Raw genomic sequence first — 14845 nt, forward strand, 5'->3', positions numbered from 1 at the left:
GCTGTAACCACCGCCATCACTTATGTGAATAACCGAAGGGCGCTGCTGATGTCAGAAAGGAGCACAGAAAACTGAAAATGCTCCTGCCCCACCGTAAACTGTAGATAGCCCGCAGACCAGCGGTGTGAAACAAGCACCCTGCAGGTCCAACACTACCATCCAGTTTCTAGGATCAAGGGTAGACAAGACCTGGGCCAGGATGAGCATTCTTAATTTATCCTTCTGTAGGAACACATTGAGAGGGTGAAGGGCACACTAAAGAGACTGTGCAGCTGCGTGAGCTGGAGGGGCGGTGGTCTGGGCGGCTTATTGACCCTGTTGGATGGGTTGCCTGTGAGTTGCATGTGAGTGCCCCAGTGGCAAAAGTGCTGCAAAGTCTGTTAGGCTGGCTACATAGATTGCTGCCCTTATGGAAAACCCCTACCATAGCCACTGAGGGGGTGAACCCCCAGGTGTGGTGGGGTTGACAGGTCGAAGAAGCATGAGGCCTTTCTGTTCTTGAAGTGCTCAAGGGCGAATCTGCCTTCCCCCAAAAAGAGGAGAGTCATCAAAGAGTCTATCTAGGTGGATTGGAAATCCCCAGAGAAGCGCATGGATCTGATCCAGGTGAATCTCTGGAGGGACACTATTGCCTCGCCAATGCTATCTATACTAGCCAGCCCATAGTGGTCTGTAAATGTCACCCCATCAGGCCCATCTTGAATGGCTTGTGTAAGGAGGAATGTAGATCAACTGGCAATGTAGGTACGAACTGAGCAACAGAGTCACAAACGGCATGGGTATAGCATCCCATCAGGCAGCTGGCATTGCTGAACTTAGTACCATGCTGGTGGAGGAGAACATGTGCTTTCCAAACATTTCAATGTGCTTAGACTCTCTGTCTGGGGAAGTGGTACAGAAGGCACTGGTTGTACATGCTTGTGTATGCCTGTATGACTAGGTTTTCTGCCATTGGATGCTGTGTTAGGGAGCTGGGTTGCCTGGATCAGGGCAATGGTGTCATGCTATCGGCCTGTTAACCACCGGTCCAGAACATGGCTTTGCCCAAGCCCCAAGAAGAGTGCCTGTGAGAGGTTATATCTCGGAACAACGGGGGCCTAAACCACCCGTGCCTCAACAACGAGGCCAGAACAACGACCTTGTTCTAACCACTAATGCCTTTACCACAAATGTGTTTACAACGATTTTACTGTTGTAAACGCATTCCTGGTAAAGGCATTAGCAATCACCATGCACGACCAGCATGCTTCCACCCCAGCCCCCCACCCCACCACTTAAACCTAAACCCTGACTCCCCCCTCCCTCCCTAAACCCTAATCACCCCCACCCCACCCCAAAAACTAAAAATACCCACAGTCCCCACACGCACCTAAAACCTAAACCCTGCCCCTCCAAACCCTAATCACCAACAGCCCCCCCAAAACAGCCCCAGTCCAGGCCCAACTTACCTCCTCCTTCACCGCGTCCACTCCGACTCCCTTCTGTACCTTAACCACACATGTAGGCTGTTCAGACATGCGTGGTTAAGGTAACAAAACCAGGAAGTCGTGGAAAACGTGTTGTTTCGCTTTTGTTTTTCATAACCTTGTGGTTCCGGACTTGTTCTTCTGGGTGTTTCCCCTGTGAGGGCTTCATTAAATTGTGGGAGAGGAGGGCCCCAGCTGAAGCACCTATGTAAGGATGTTTGTTTTCACCTCCATGGTGGCCAACTGAAGGTCAAGAACCTGAGCCACTCTTTGCATTATCATTGTGAATGAGGCACTTTGATCCTTGGCAAGGTGGAGAAACCAGCCAAGCATCTGGGAAAATTTCCAAGCCACTGGCATCTTGATGGTCCTCATTCCATTTGTCATCGAAATAAGGGTGTACAAACTCACCTCCTGCATAATACAAATCATTATCCGAGTCTGTTTTGAATAAAGTATGGACCACTTAGGTCCTTCCTTGAGGCAGGGACAATGTATCGGAGTCTGACGTGTTGCTAAAAGGCTCTGGCCCTTGTGGATTAGGATGCGGTCTCAGTCAAGGTCAAAATGGCACCCACACTGAATAGGAAAGTATTACAGGGTACGCTTCGTGATATGGCATCAGCATTGATGCACCAGGGTCTGGTATGGGGAGTGAGACCAAAATCTCAATCGACAATGTCAATGCATTCCTGTAGCGAGTGCAAAGGGTGCAGCTGGCGTGGAAGGCAGACCCACAGGTGTGCTCCCAGGCAGAGTTCCTTCTGGTTCCTTGGGGCCTGAAGGCGTGCCATAAGGAACCGGTAGTGTGCCAAAGAGTTGCAGCATGGGGTCACAGAATTTGTTGATTTCCTGTGGCGTCATCGAAAGCCATGGAAATTCAGGCAGCCTTCAAAAATAGGGTTGGAATCGGCCCCATAGAGGAACAGCTTCAAGAGCAAGATCTGGGTTGCATGTTGACGTCCATGTGCCTTCTTTGGAGTCGGGGAAAGAAGCTGAGTCCCGCTTGGACTTCATATGCTTTTTCTTTTACCTCCTCGAATATTTCAACTGCAACAAAGATCTGCCTTGGGAATGGACTTTGGGAATGAGGCCTTCGACTTCGACCAGCCATGGAATTAAGTCTTGCATTGTTTAGTGCCATAGAGCTCCACTTCACGGTCCCAGATGGCCTATGGAGAAATCATAGTGCAGTTACTGTAGGCCTTTTAGTCGTGGTCTGACCCCAGGCAGCTAATACAATTTTAATGTTAACATGTCACAGCCATTTGTTTGTGACAGTCTCTGCAAGGTTTGAACACTGTTGTTTTTGGGGGGATATTCTCTTGCACGTGGGTGATAAAGAGAAGCATTTGTGATGAAATAGTCTTGTGAAGAGATTGGGGTAACTCCAGATCCGCAACTGGTGGTGCAGAAAGAAAAGAACTGAGGTCAGCGCACATAGGTGATGGTTATATGTGGCTCTGTTCATCACTTCTGGAAGGGAATAATGTTGGGGCAGTGTCCCAGGACGCCACTTATCTGCACACAGGGGTACTGCTAAAGATTCTCTGGATCCAACCTGATGCCTGGGGAATACTCAGAAAGTGAGGAATCTGCAGTTAGAAGTATCTATCAGAAGAGTCATTAATTGAGTAAATTTCATTGATCGTCTAATTTCTACATAGCCCCGTGATGCTTATGAGGCCTTAGGCACTTTATCATTTGAGCGATAATGATACTGATGAGACATCACAGTGAGCCAGCAGGCACCCACACCTCACACTAAGGTCTCCCCACAGGGAACCAGGCCTCCCCACAGAGACCTCGCAGAGGACTATACACCTCCTCCCACGACGATCCTGCAGAGGATCAGACGTCCCTAAAACCTAGATGGAAGACAGCCATAACTCTTCTATACATAGATCTAGCAGCGGAACAGACTCCTCCTCCCACAGTCAACCAGCAAAGGACCAGTAATGTCCCTTACAAAGATCCAACTGAGGACCAGACTCCTTCTCTGAAAACTAGCTGACAGCAGAGCAGACTTCTCACTGAGAGCCTGCAGTGAACAAGACAGCTCCTCCTCACTTATCAGAAACCCAGACCACCCCTTTAGATAGCACATATTCAAGCTGCCCCCTCCCCCAGAGTCCAGTAGGCCACTTATTCCACCTCATGCCATCACAATAACAAATCTGTCTTCCCACACCTAGGAAGGGCCAGATTACCCAAGCTCTCTTAGAACTAGAGGAGAAGAGCCATACCCATATTCTAACAGCTAGAAATGGACCAGAACCAACCTGTTACAGCCCATCCAGGAACCCCACCAGAGCATACTCTACTATACTCACTGCAGTCTGGGCTGTTAAATGAGTGCAACCGACGATTTTAGCCCCAGCTAGAGGTTTCTCTCCTTGGGCTCGCTTCCGAAGAGAAATTAGAGCCAACATGTCTAGAAAAGAAAAAAGAGAATTTAAGGTCCAACACATAACTTGTTCTTCATTCCTCTTATTCTCCACCACTCATGAATAGCTCTTACATTTTCTTTTCTGCTTTGTTGCTCCTCCTTCGTCACGTTTTTTCTTTTGTCCTACTACTCTTTATCATCCGTCGCTTACACATTATTCTTATGCTTTTTGTTTTTGGCCACCACACATCTCCTTCTTTCCTCCTTTCTTCACTACAACCTCTCATCTGTCCTAATGCCCTGCTCCTTTCCTAACTCTCCCTCCATTTGGAATCCCTCATTCACTTTGAGCTCTTCTTAGATTAATGCAGGCCTTGAAAAATCATAAAAATGTTACTAGACCAGCAGGTCGAGTAACTTGAATAGTCTACTCGACCATAACTGTAATGTACTTGACCCGTAAACTGGTCTCAATTGTGTGATCCTAGGCAAATATTTTACTTTACAGTCGCCTTTTTCGTCATTCTCACATATGAGCTCAGCATTTTTTTGCTGTACAAAAATTTCTTTTGCATGATTAAATGGACTAAATGTTTGCTCCATGTACAAAAAGAATGTAGCCTACGTATAGAAAACACATGATCCAATACCTGACTCTTAATTTACTAATAGCATTGCTACCAGGGCAGGAGTGTTTCTAGGTTTATGATTAAACACACATTTTTAATAAATATATTACTAAAGCATGATGTGGGCGCACACCGTCATTGACAGAGAACAAATTTTCATGAAATGTCCAAAAACCTTCCCACTAACTTGCAGCTTTACTGATAAAACTATAAAATGTATTAACAAATCTGTGAAAATCGGGTTTCAGAAAACATTTATTCTTTGCACATCAGCAAGTAAAGTGTTCTTATTTGTATTCATCCTAATAAAATATGTTTTTCGTCACACAGAAATACAAACAATGGGCTTTCACAACTACTGAAATATATTTTGAAATGTTTGTACAGTTGATGTAGCTATTTAAATGTGTGTTAGGAACAAACTGACAGAATCCTGCACCTCTGCAGTCAGAAGGGAAGTTAATTGTAAAATAAACTGACATTTGACCTCTGTCTCTAAAAGCAAAGCAAATGTTACAAGAAAAAAGATTTAAAGGCCTCCTTCACTTTCTGACTGAAAAGAACACGTGTTTTTTGTCAACTCGCCAGAAGGTTTGAGTAGGTCCTAAGAATAGCTCGACCTGATAAAATATGACTACCCATAGCGTGGGCGAGCATAATTTTCGAGGTCTGTAATGTATGCCAAGACACATTTGAATCTACACAAAAGGATACACTGCACATTTGTTACAGGCTAAGTGTTGGGATCTTCCTCATAATCCTAACCTTCAATAATGGAGTGGTGATGATCCTAGAGTAATTTCTAAACCAACAGCTAGCAAAGAGTTGCAAAGATGTGCAGAAAAGGAAATTGTGCCTTTAAATTATAATAAGAGAGAAACAGCAGAAATAGCGAGAGACAATTTAATATCATGTAAATAGTCAAGGGTGAGTTAACGGAGGGGAATTTTATTTTTTGGAAACATGTGAAAATCCACACCACTATGAAAAAGGATTGTGCAGATAAGTAGGAACAAGAAGAAATCCATAGTGGAAAGATTTGAAATTTAAAGGGATGAAACCTAGCTTTCTCCAGGGTGGCATCTACCTCTTATTTATATTGGGAATGTCTCTGAGCTTACACCCCCATACTGCACACAGTAGAGTAACATGTTACTCACACTTGTGCCGCTCCAAAACATATCTCCCTCAACAACATAACATAGGCCAATAAACTCTTCAACATCCCTTATCCAACCCACACCACTAAATATTAACAAACACAATACAAAACTCATTTATGCGCTCAATACCTCCTTAACTATGGGCCACTGTGGCAATATAGTAGACCTCATCACTAAAGACTCACTACATACACAATTCATCACAGAAATATAACTCACATGCACTTCTTCCTTCATCTTCAAAGAGCTACCAAGAGACTGATATATCATATTATACTAGTATGGAACTCATACATTGGTTGTCAGACTAGCCACCATTATTCTGAAGTAAAAGAGAGCATGGTCTTAAATGAATATTTTGTAGTGATTGCGTTTATCAAGTGGTCAAGTGGTTAATGTATGCTACAGATGTGGGTGTAACTTGCACACCTCTATTTTTATATGATTATATATATTTATGCTTACCTCATACACTTTTGAATAGATATATATTGTATACATATATATATTTTCAATGTGAAAACAAAGGTTAAAGCTTAGTTATAGTTAGGAAAACTTATTTGTTCCCTAAACAAATTGTAAATGAAGCAATAGCTTTAAATTTCGATTTTTTTAAGTTTGTGTAGTTTAAGTTTGGTTTGTATATGGAAAAAAAAGGTTTTCCTAACTTTAATCTTTGTTTTTTTATTGAATTTCAATATATTTCTTTCAAAGTTGTCATAAAATGTGTTTCAAATCACAGAGTCCAGTGTCGTAGAGTGTTGTAAAGTCTATTGTCATAGACTGGAGTATTGTAGAGTGGAAGTGGCGTATCATGCACTGTAGTAAAGTATTATACAGTGAAGAGGCATGGTGTCTCATAGTGGGAGTCAAGTATTATAGACTGGATTGGGGAGTTGTACAGTAGAGCAGGGTGTGGACTGTCAGAGGGGAGTAAAGTGTTTTAAAGTGGAGGAGGGTGAAGTAGAGTGTCGTAGATGGAGTACTATCAAGTGGAGTGTCATAGAGTACAGCGGAGGAGAGAGTCAGAGTGGAGTCCCGTGTGGGATAAAGAGTAGTATAGTGAAGTATAGCAGAGTGGAGTACACTGGAGTGGGGGTACTGTTGAGTACAGTAACGTGTCATAGACTACAGTGGTGTGGAGTGCAGTATAGTGGAGTGATGCAGTTGAGTAAAGCATCATAAACTGGAGTACTGTGTTGTATAACAGAGTGTAGTGGTGTGTCATACAGTACTGGAAAGTGCTGTAGACTACAGTAGAGTAGAGTGGCACACAGTCTAGTAGGGTTTTGTAGAGTGGTGCTGTGTACAGAGTTGAGAAGTGTGGTTGAGTGGATTGGCATCCAGCTTTATACAGTACAATGGCACAGAGTGGCATAGAGCGATGTGGTGTACAGTGGAGTTGAGAGGAGTACAATGTCAGAGTAAAGTGGGGAGAAGCGGCACTTACAGGTAAATAAATATGCCAGTTGGGTAGGAACCAATGTTACCATGTTTAGGGGAGAGAGCACATGCACTTTAGCACTAGTCAGGAGTGGTAAAGAGCACAGAGTCCTAAAACCAGCAAAAACAGTGTCATACAAATGGAGGGAGCCAGGCAAAAAGTTGAGGGATGACCACCCAAAGGTTGTCAGGTCTAACAGGTGGTTTTTGTCAATCTCTGTATCCTAGGCTAAACAAACACAATCACCACAGACAGATTGCCCTGAGCTTACTAATGTTTATCAGGGGTAATAGAATTTCTACTTGCCCATGGGACAGGTTGCTTCATAAATCTACTTGTCCTGTAAAAAATCTACTTGTCCTTTTGGCGCCATGTAGTATGGAGACAAATTATGGCAGCAATATTATATTAGAGTTCTGATAAGAAATCTTTGATTAGGCCAGCGCTCGTACTATAGTAGGGCTTTAATATTAGCAATTTCTTTATTTTGCCACTGTTAGAAATTGGGTTTTTGGTTGGCAGTCAGGTTACCCCCTGTCCAAGCAAAAGCCCTCACTCTAGTCAGGGTAAGTCACACACAATCCAAGATTATCCTGTGCCCACCCTCTGGTAGCTTGGCACGAGCAGTCAGGCTTAACTTAGAAGGCAATGTGTAAAGTATTTGTGCAATAAATCATACAATACCACCATATAGCACCACAAAAATACACCACACAGTGTTTAGAAAAATATATAATATTTATCAGGATAATTGTAGGTCAAAAAGAATAAAGTTGCAATGGGAAATTGTAGAGATATCACTGAAAAGTGATATAAAGTGTCTTAAGTCTTTAGAATATAAACAAAGTCTCTTTCAAGCACAAGTACCTGGTTGGGAGTGGAAAAATCTCCTCAGAGGGCCACAAGAGAAGAGATGCATGGAAAAAGGGTGTGTGCGTCGATTTCTCCCCAGCACACACGGACTTGCGTCGTTATTTTCCACGCGGGGAAGTCGTGCGTTGTTTTCCGGTGCGCGGACAGTCTCTTTCTGTGGATCGCGGGGATTACCAGATGTCCCAGGTCTGTGCGTGGATTTTCCTGCTTGTTCTCCGGCTGCGCGTCGGTCTGCGGGGCTGCGCGTCGAAATTACGATCTCACGGCAGGCGTCGCGTCGATTTCTCCTCTAGACGGCGGTCTGCGGGGCTGCGTGTTGAGATTACGATCTCACGGCAGGCGTCGCGCCGATTTCTCCTCTAGAGGTCGGGCGGCGTTGTCCTTGCGAACCCGTGCGTCGGATTTTTGACCGTCCCAAGAGCGTTGCGTCGATCAGCGTCGGTGTGCGGTGTTTTTCTCGCCGCGGAACAAGCTGTGCGTCGAAATTTTCGGCGCACGGAGCGTCCAAGTAAAAGAGAGAAGTCTTTTTGGTCCTGAGACTTCAGGGAACAGGAGGCAAGCTCTATCCAAGCCCTTGGAGAGCACTTTCACAGCCAGACAAGAGTTCAGCAAGGCAGCACGGCAACAGCAAGGCAGCAGTCCTTTGTAGAAAGCAGACAGGTGAGTCCTTTGAGCAGCCAGGCAGTTCTTCTTGGCAGGATGTAGTTTCTGGTTCAGGTTTCTTCTCCAGCAAGTGTCTGATGAGGTAGGGCAGAGGCCCTGTTTTATACCCAAATGTGCCTTTGAAGTGGGGGAGACTTCAAGGAGTGGCTAAGAAGTAAACCAGGTCCCCTTTCAATTCAATCCTGTCTGCCAGGGTCCCAGTAGGGGGTGTGGCAGTCCTTTGTGTGAGAGCAGGCCCTCCACCCTCCCAGCCCAGGAAGACCCATTCAAAATGCCGATGTATGCAAGTGAGGCTGAGTACCCTGTGTTTCGGGTGTGTCTGAGTGAATGCACAAGGAGCTGTCAACCAAGCCCAGCCAGACGTGGATTGTAAGGCACAGAAAGATTTAAGTGCAAAGAAATGCTTACCTTCTAAAAGTGGCATTTCTAGAATAGTAATATTAAATCCGACTTCACCAGTCAGCAGGATTTTGTATTACCATTCTGGCCATACTAAATATGACCTTCCTGCTCCTTTCAGGTCAGCAGCTGCCACTTCAACAGTGTATGAGGGCAGCCCCAATGTTAGCCTATGAAGGGAGCAGGCCTCACAGTAGTGTAAAAACGAATTTAGGAGTTTTACACTACCAGGACATATAACTACCCAGGTACATGTCCTGCCTTTTACCTACACAGCACCCTGCTCTAGGGGTTACCTAGGGCACACATTAAGGGTGACTTATATGTAGAAAAAGGGGAGTTCTAGGCTTGGCAAGTACTTTTAAATGCCAAGTCGAGGTGGCAGTGAAACTGCACACACAGGCCTTGCAATGGCAGGCCTGAGACAATGAAAAGGTGCTACTTAAGTGGGTGGCACAACCAGTGCTGCAGGCCCACTAGTAGCATTTAATTTACCAGCCCTATGCACATGAAGTGCACCTTACTAGGGACTTATAAGTAAATTAATAGTCCAACCAGGTATGATTCAAGGTTACCATGTTTTAAGGGAGAGAGCATATGCACTTTAGCACTGGTTAGCAGTGGTAAAGTGCGCAGAGTCTAAAAACCAGAAAAAACAGTGTCCAAAAAGTGGAGGGAGGCAGGCAAAAAGTTAGGGGTGACTACCCTAAGGCTGTCAGGTCTAACAGCCACCTTTCTGAGGATCTACATAGTGGGGCCAGAAGTAGCGATAAGCAATACTTCCTAGGATGAAATGCCTTTTTTAGTCTCTGCAAACCTATTAACTTGTATGTTTTAAGGGTTTTCATCAGCTCTTCTCTAATCATTTCCCATACTGAGAATGGTTGGAATTTTACTCCTGACAAGGGTCAGAAGTAAAACTTCTTATAGGGTTGGGAAAAAAAAGTTAAAGGGAAAGTGAACTCATAAATGATCAACAGGTTTTTACATGAGCACAACTACACCTGCAAATTTGCTCATGCTAAAATACAGTTCACAAATATTTTCTAGGACTACGATTTCCTGGTCTACTTCCATAAATTCTTGTGAATTCATGAAATACGCAAATCTGCACTAATGGAAAGACATATACCATGAGTGCACTTTTGTGACATTCTTTAAGAATTGGGCCCATAATTAGGTTTGGTGTTAACCAAGACCTTTTGTTTTTTTAAATTATATCTCTATCTATCTATCGCTTGGCTTCACTGTGACTGAGCTTTCTTGCAGAACCCATTCCTACTAAACAGCTGGATACACTCACATGTGACAAGTTCTACGCTCTACACATTCATCACACATTATATTACAATGATCACAATCTGCTCCTTCACAAGGAGCATACTGGCACTCAAAGTAGTTTTCTTCAGTGCCAGCAGCTACTGTGGCAATGTGTGCTTATTGCAACCAAAAAATATATTTGTTTTTTTCTCATATTTGATACAATGGTGAGGGCCCAGCAGCTCTCACAACGTTTTACCAAATGCATGTCAAAACAGACATGCATTGACAAAACTAAAAGACTGACCACCAATGTTGGATCTACTGGCTTTGCCAGTCCTTGTTTGTATTCATGTTTCTCATAATCTCGTTGAAACTGGTTACACTGACTCTCCATTACGAATGTTTTTTGCATGCAGAAACATATTTTACTAAATGATGCGTCAAAGAAATGGTACGTAAGTTTCACAGTAGATTAGCAAAACGTTTTTTTCCTAATTGCATATTTTGTGAACATTTTATTTTGAAAGCAAAAAAATCATTCTTGCATTCAAGCTTCTGCAAAAAAACTGCATTTAATCAGAGAGCATTCTGTGAGCATGATAGGTAGCCTCATATTTTAAACTTTGCTAACGTATGTATGCGTTTTTTTTTACTGGAGCCATTGTCAGTAATGCAGTCCGAGCTTACATTTATTTAGAACGCTCACCCTAATAATAAACGCTTTGCATTAATGAACCTTAAATACAATATTGAACAGCATTAAAATGCAGAAACATATTATCTCAACTGCAGACAATTCCTTTTCCTGCTCTTTAATGTGGTGCTGTTAATTGGCAGCAACTGGGTTTGTCCTGCAGGGATTTGAGCCTACTTGTCCCAAAGACAAAATAAACTTGAAAACTTTTTGTCCTTGACCCCAAACAATATGTCCTAGGTGTCGGGCTATAAGAATTCTACACCAATGGTTTGTATCTCTCGAAGACCCATGTTAGGTTATAAAATGGGTGTAAAATCTGACAAAAATGAAACTCTTTTGCTGTTTAGTAGATGTAATAGCAGACATAACATTAGGCAAAGATTTAACACCCTAGCCAAGAAGAAAAAGCCAAAGTCAACAAATCAAGGGATGCAATTAGTGATAGAAATCAGCCAAATTCAGTAACATCCCCTTTGCTGCCTCCATTAACACCAGTAGTTTAAATACTGGTAATATGGAGTCTGCGTTTTGCCAGATCCCGTCTCTTTCTTTTAAATGGTCCAAAAAGGCTAACTAAGCTGGTAAACCAATTGCTGAATAGCCATGTAAATTGATGCCCCTTCTCACAAATAAAACATTTGAAAAAAACTAGGAGTAAACAAGAGTTAGTACAAGAGTTGTACCAGGTGGTTCACCCTTCAACTGATACTCAACTTTTTAAAGCACAGAAAATTAAGGGGAAGTAGACACTTTTCCTCTCTCTCTTCTCTTGATAGAGAGTCAGAGTCTGACCTCCAGAATATAACTATTTCTCTTTGGGATGGGTCAAGCAAGTAATTAGCTGAAAAGGTATCTAAATGTTTTTGAGGAACAATGAAGGTATTGTTCCTACTCAAGCAGAGCTGGTCCACAGAAGTACTTCCACATGAAACTGAAAACATACTACCTATTAGATACATTTAAGAGGTGGAAATATTCTTGTATCTGTTAAGAACAACGTGAATCATATCTCCTGCTCTCCTAGCACAGTACTCCCAGATTTGATCCATGAGAAGGGTCTAATAATTAACAGAATTACGATCAGTGGAATTAAAATTCCAAGTAAGTGGGTAGCCCAAAGGCTCAAGTCTCTTGCTATGGAATATGCAAGGGGTTAATATTGTTATAAATTCTGTGTCTGTTCAAGTTTGACAATACATACAGTCTATTACTATTCCAAGAGACCTCACATAGGGAAAGCCCTTCAGTGAATAAGTTTGTGAATATCTCTAAGAATGCAGTATCACAAAGACCAGGCTGGCATTCAGGTGGCCTACTTACTTCTAGCTCAGGTAACTTTGACTGAAAAGAGAATATGTTTGAAAGTGCAATGTAATTGGGTTTTGGCCTTAAATGTAATGTTTGCACAACCGTAGTATCTAAGTAATTCAATGTTTTTTGCGTGCATTTATATTCCTCCCCCAATGCCATGGTTTGATGAAATAACAAAAGTGCATCTGATCTAGCTAGTTTACAGATTAGGTATATGTTTCTTATTGCAGGAAATGTTAACCTCAAACTTCTATTGCAATGTCTAGATAGCATGCCTGTGCAATCTTCTCTTTCAGTGAAGATTCCATTACCAGTTTCTTTGCCACTTTCCCAATGACATCTCAACAGCTTCCACTTTTAGATTTAGCCACGTAAAGTTCCAATTTTTATTTCAGTAGAACATTTTAGATCTGTCAAATCATTCAAAGTTGTTTACTTCAGGACTAGTGATCACTTGGTTTAAAAAGTTTTCCAGTTTACTCAAGTCGCAAACCCTCAGAGGAGATTCTGACCTTTTAATCACCTTTTTCACATGGGAAGCAAGTCCAAATTACAAACAACAATCTTTCAGAATTAAAAAACTCAGTCTAAAGGATGTTACGATCTCAAAGTAAGAGATTGCAATATTGGATGGTATTTCTGCTTTATAGATTTCGTGTTAATATGGGTGAAAATTACATTTTCTTCCCTTAATAAAAACATGGTTAAAGAACCGAATTTCAATGCTGTAGTGTGATAAAAAATGGTGTGATTTGAAAAAGCGACAGAATCAGGTCTGCCATAAGGCAACTCAAGATAAGAAAAAGGGCATGATTGAGGCATGCTGGGAGAAAACGCATTCAGCTTTTGGACTGGGGAATGCTAAAAAGTTTTGGTAATTATAGTTTCTCCTGACTGTCTTTAGTGTGCCATTCCTCACGGATTTTGGAGTAACTATATTTCTGTTCTTTACAAAAAGAGGATGACGATAATCATGCCCAGCAGGATGGAGTTAATAGTCCACACTCTGGGTTGTTACAACTTAGTGACTTTAGTGACACTTAAGAAAAAGGAGACCAGTTCACAATCTAGAATATCCAGTTTACCAATCTGACATGCAGTCTTGTCTAGTTATATAAAATGCCCTGTACCACACCCAGGTGTACCTGCCATTCGTGATCCGAGAAACACCATGATAGTTCAGCCACTCTCGCAAGGTTAGGCTCTCCTGGCACAGGACCCTGGACACCCACTCCACCCTGCTTGTTGCAGCTCTCCAAGGCAGTGGTGTTGTTCATTAGCATCTTCATCAGCCTTCCTCTGGAGGTGGGCCAGACGGTCTTCAATGCCACGCAAATAGTCCTCAACTCCAACAAATTCATGTGGAGTAGAGCTTAGCCAGAGACCAGAGGCCTCTCATCTTCACTTCTCCCAGATTGTCTGCCCAACCCAGAATTGATGCAACCGTGACCACTGTCAAATCTGGGTGTGGTAAGGAGAGGGGACTGCTGCTGACCCGCTGGTGGTCCAACAGCCACGACTGCAAGTTTTTTTGCAATCGCCTCCAAAATCTCGATACAAACCAACAGATTCTTCTGATGCTGTGCTGGTACTTTAGATCCCACTGAAGAACCAGCATATGCTATCTGGCATGATTCACCAGCAGGAGGCCTGAAATTGCAGCAGCCTCATAGTCATTGGAGCTGAGATCCTGGATAAAGACAGACACATCAGAAACACAGTCCGAATGCCTTGTGCTTTACTCTTCGGTGGAAAGGCATGTAACCATATTGTATCCAGAAAGCCTCAGATGAGCATGAGAGTAGTGAAGGAGTCAGGTGTGACTTTGGCATGTTGTTAGTGAACCCCAATGATGTTAGGAGGTTCATTGTCAGCTGGAGGTAGCCAACGATTGCCTGAGGCGAGCTCGCCTTCATCAGCCAGTCGTTGAGGTAGGTGACGATTGGTAACACTGCCATCACTTTCCCAAACACTTGAGAGGCACTGGTGAGGCAGAAAGGGAGCACCACAAATTGAATGCTCCTGGCCCACAGTAAACCGTAGGTAGCGACTGTGGCCCTGCAGGACAAGGATATGGAAATAAGGTTCTTCAGGTCCAAGGCCACCATCCAGTTCCCGGGGTCCAGGGCAGACACGGCATGGGCTAACATGAGCATCTTTAATTTCTCTTTTTGCAGGAAGGGGTTGAAAGGGCAAAGACATTAAATAGAACTAAGGCCTCTGTCCTTTCTCTGCACAAAGAAGTGGGAGGAGTAACACCCACGTCCTACTTCTCAGGCCAAATCCCCTCTGTGGCTCCTTTGGCCAAAGGAGACTTCGCTTCCTGAGCTAAGATGGACATGTGGTCTGCCATCAGGCATTCTGATCCTGGTGGAAGATGTGGCGGTGTAGAAAGAAACGGGATTGTGTAGCTCAAATCAATAACTTGGAGGACCCACTTGCCTGACGAAATAGCCTTACACCATGAGAGAAATGCCGGATACTGCTTCCAACAGTCTGGCAGTGTGCTGCAAAGGTGACAATAAAGAGGTCTAGCTGCTGCTGCATC

The 14845-nt window shown here is 43.3% G+C and overlaps 1 protein-coding gene across 3 annotated transcripts in view; it reads right to left on the reverse strand.

Annotated features, from left to right (window-relative positions):
• The window catches only part of AHCYL1 (adenosylhomocysteinase like 1), a 266946-nt gene that overhangs the window by 152244 nt on the left and 99857 nt on the right, over positions 1-14845 (reverse strand). For all 3 annotated transcript variants that reach the window (XM_069238342.1, XM_069238340.1, XM_069238341.1), the window contains exon 4: positions 3800-3900. In XM_069238342.1, coding sequence (XP_069094443.1) covers positions 3800-3900 — 101 coding nt within the window. The remainder of the gene's footprint in view (positions 1-3799; positions 3901-14845) is intronic.

This window comes from Pleurodeles waltl, chromosome 6, assembly GCF_031143425.1.
Source record: "Pleurodeles waltl isolate 20211129_DDA chromosome 6, aPleWal1.hap1.20221129, whole genome shotgun sequence".
NCBI classification, from domain to species: domain Eukaryota; kingdom Metazoa; phylum Chordata; class Amphibia; order Caudata; family Salamandridae; genus Pleurodeles; species Pleurodeles waltl.